This window comes from Parus major, chromosome 4 (assembly GCF_001522545.3).
Source record: "Parus major isolate Abel chromosome 4, Parus_major1.1, whole genome shotgun sequence".
Lineage (NCBI taxonomy): Eukaryota > Metazoa > Chordata > Aves > Passeriformes > Paridae > Parus > Parus major.
In genome coordinates, this window is record NC_031771.1 from 59,700,111 (window position 1) to 59,701,862 (window position 1,752).

The 1,752-nt window shown below is 36.2% G+C and overlaps 1 protein-coding gene across 3 annotated transcripts in view; it reads right to left on the reverse strand.

Moving 5' to 3' along the window:
- Positions 1-505: 505 nt before the first annotated feature.
- MSANTD1 (Myb/SANT DNA binding domain containing 1) overlaps positions 506-1,752 on the reverse strand; it is a 45,358-nt gene continuing 44,111 nt past the window's right edge. For all 3 annotated transcript variants that reach the window (XM_015625720.2, XM_033513804.1, XM_015625722.2), the window contains one exon: positions 506-1,551. In XM_015625720.2, the coding sequence (XP_015481206.1) occupies positions 1,311-1,551 (241 nt within the window). In that variant the 3' untranslated portion in view covers positions 506-1,310. The remainder of the gene's footprint in view (positions 1,552-1,752) is intronic.

Below are 1,752 nucleotides of genomic sequence, written 5' to 3' on the forward strand. Positions count from 1 at the left end.
CTCACCTGTACATAGGCAACAACACTTTAAATTATATAGGAGAATGCAAACACCTTCAAAGACAAAGTTTTAAGAGGGGACATTATTCAATAGCGAGAACGAAAAATGGCCTGAGTTCCTTGTACTAATTCTTTAGTTTCTATACTGGAATCCAACCTTTGCTCTTGCCTATACAGTAAAACAGGCAGAAATATGTTTTTTTAAGGAGAACACAAAAGGAAAAGGCATACAGGAAATTCTGCCGGCCAATTATCGAATTTAAGTGGAAGATTACTTCTATGTCACCTTTCATGGAGGAGCCAAACGCCAGCTGGTGCTCCATCTCCGTTCCCTGGGTACAATGCTCCGTGCCTGCGGCTCCCTCGTGTGGTGCATCCCTGTCCATCTGGGCATCAGCACAGCGCATCTTTACCCTGCAATCAGTAGCTGGGAACCTCTCACTCTGGTTATCATTCCCAGTATCCTTTGCTGTCCCAAAGCATACTATCTGCCCAGCAATAAGGAATAAGTTTCTACTTTTTCTTTATTTCATTTGATAGACATTATATATATGTATATACACACGGTACAATACTTTTCTTTTGTGATAGAGAATAAACGAAAGTTTTCATTGCTGGTTCTTTGTTAAGTCAAGATTCCAGTTAATAATGAAAAAAATCAAACGTTTAATATCAAAAGCAACTTCAAGTATTTTCTATACATTTTAGTATTCAGTATATAGTAAGGTGGTTTGGGGAATTTCTTTTTATATCAAAAAATGTATTTTAATAGACTATTTTTACCCTCATACTTTAGAGTACTATTCATATCAGGCATGGAGTTTAAAATTATGTATCTCATGGTCCCAACTAGCTCTTCACAAGAACCATAGGTCACTTATACAATCAGGCATATGTTTCAAAACAGGGTTAAATCATCAGCAAAGTCAAGGTGCAATAACCATGTTTAGAAATGCATTATTTCATTCTCCTAAAACAGATTATGCTGCAGTCCTTGATGTGAAGCAATATACAACACCACTGTTTGCAAAACAATACCTGACTTAGGCATAAATAGTACTTCAGTTCCCCGAGCTATTTATCCCTTAACCTTTCTGTATAAAAATAATTCAACTTAGGTATATATTGCACTAATTTTATCATACTGGATAGCTCTCGCCCTGCATTATGTTTTCTTTGCTGAACTAGGATTACACTAGGGTTTTAATTTCCATGGAAAATGTGGGAATAGGGCAACAGTCACACATATGGTGTGCAATAAATGTTTATCTATAATAGCAAGAGTAATCTCAGAGGCATTCACAAAGGAAACTACACATTAGACTTGGAGATCATTTTCTCCAGTAGATTCATCATTCTCTCCTGTAACTGTAAGCTTTGAACTTGAATGATGTTCTGCTGATCCAGGATCCTGCGCACTTCTCTACAGGTTTCTTCCATAGCTCTACTCAACTTCTTTTGTTCTTCCAACATGGCTTCCATTAATTTTAGCTTCTTCTTTTGGAAACTGCAGTTTTGCATTTTTCTTTTCTTAACTGGTCTTTCTTCAGCTCTGAAATGTGAATATTTGTTAGAAATTAAACTCATATTTATAAAAAGAAAGAACCCAAAATTCGATAGCATATTCTTGGCCAAGCTACATCCTAGACATATTTTTAAACCCCTGTGTTCTCCAATAAATTCCCTCTCAAGTTTGTGCCAAAACATAAGTATTTAATGTATTATTGCATAGTGTTACATAGGGGAGGGAGGG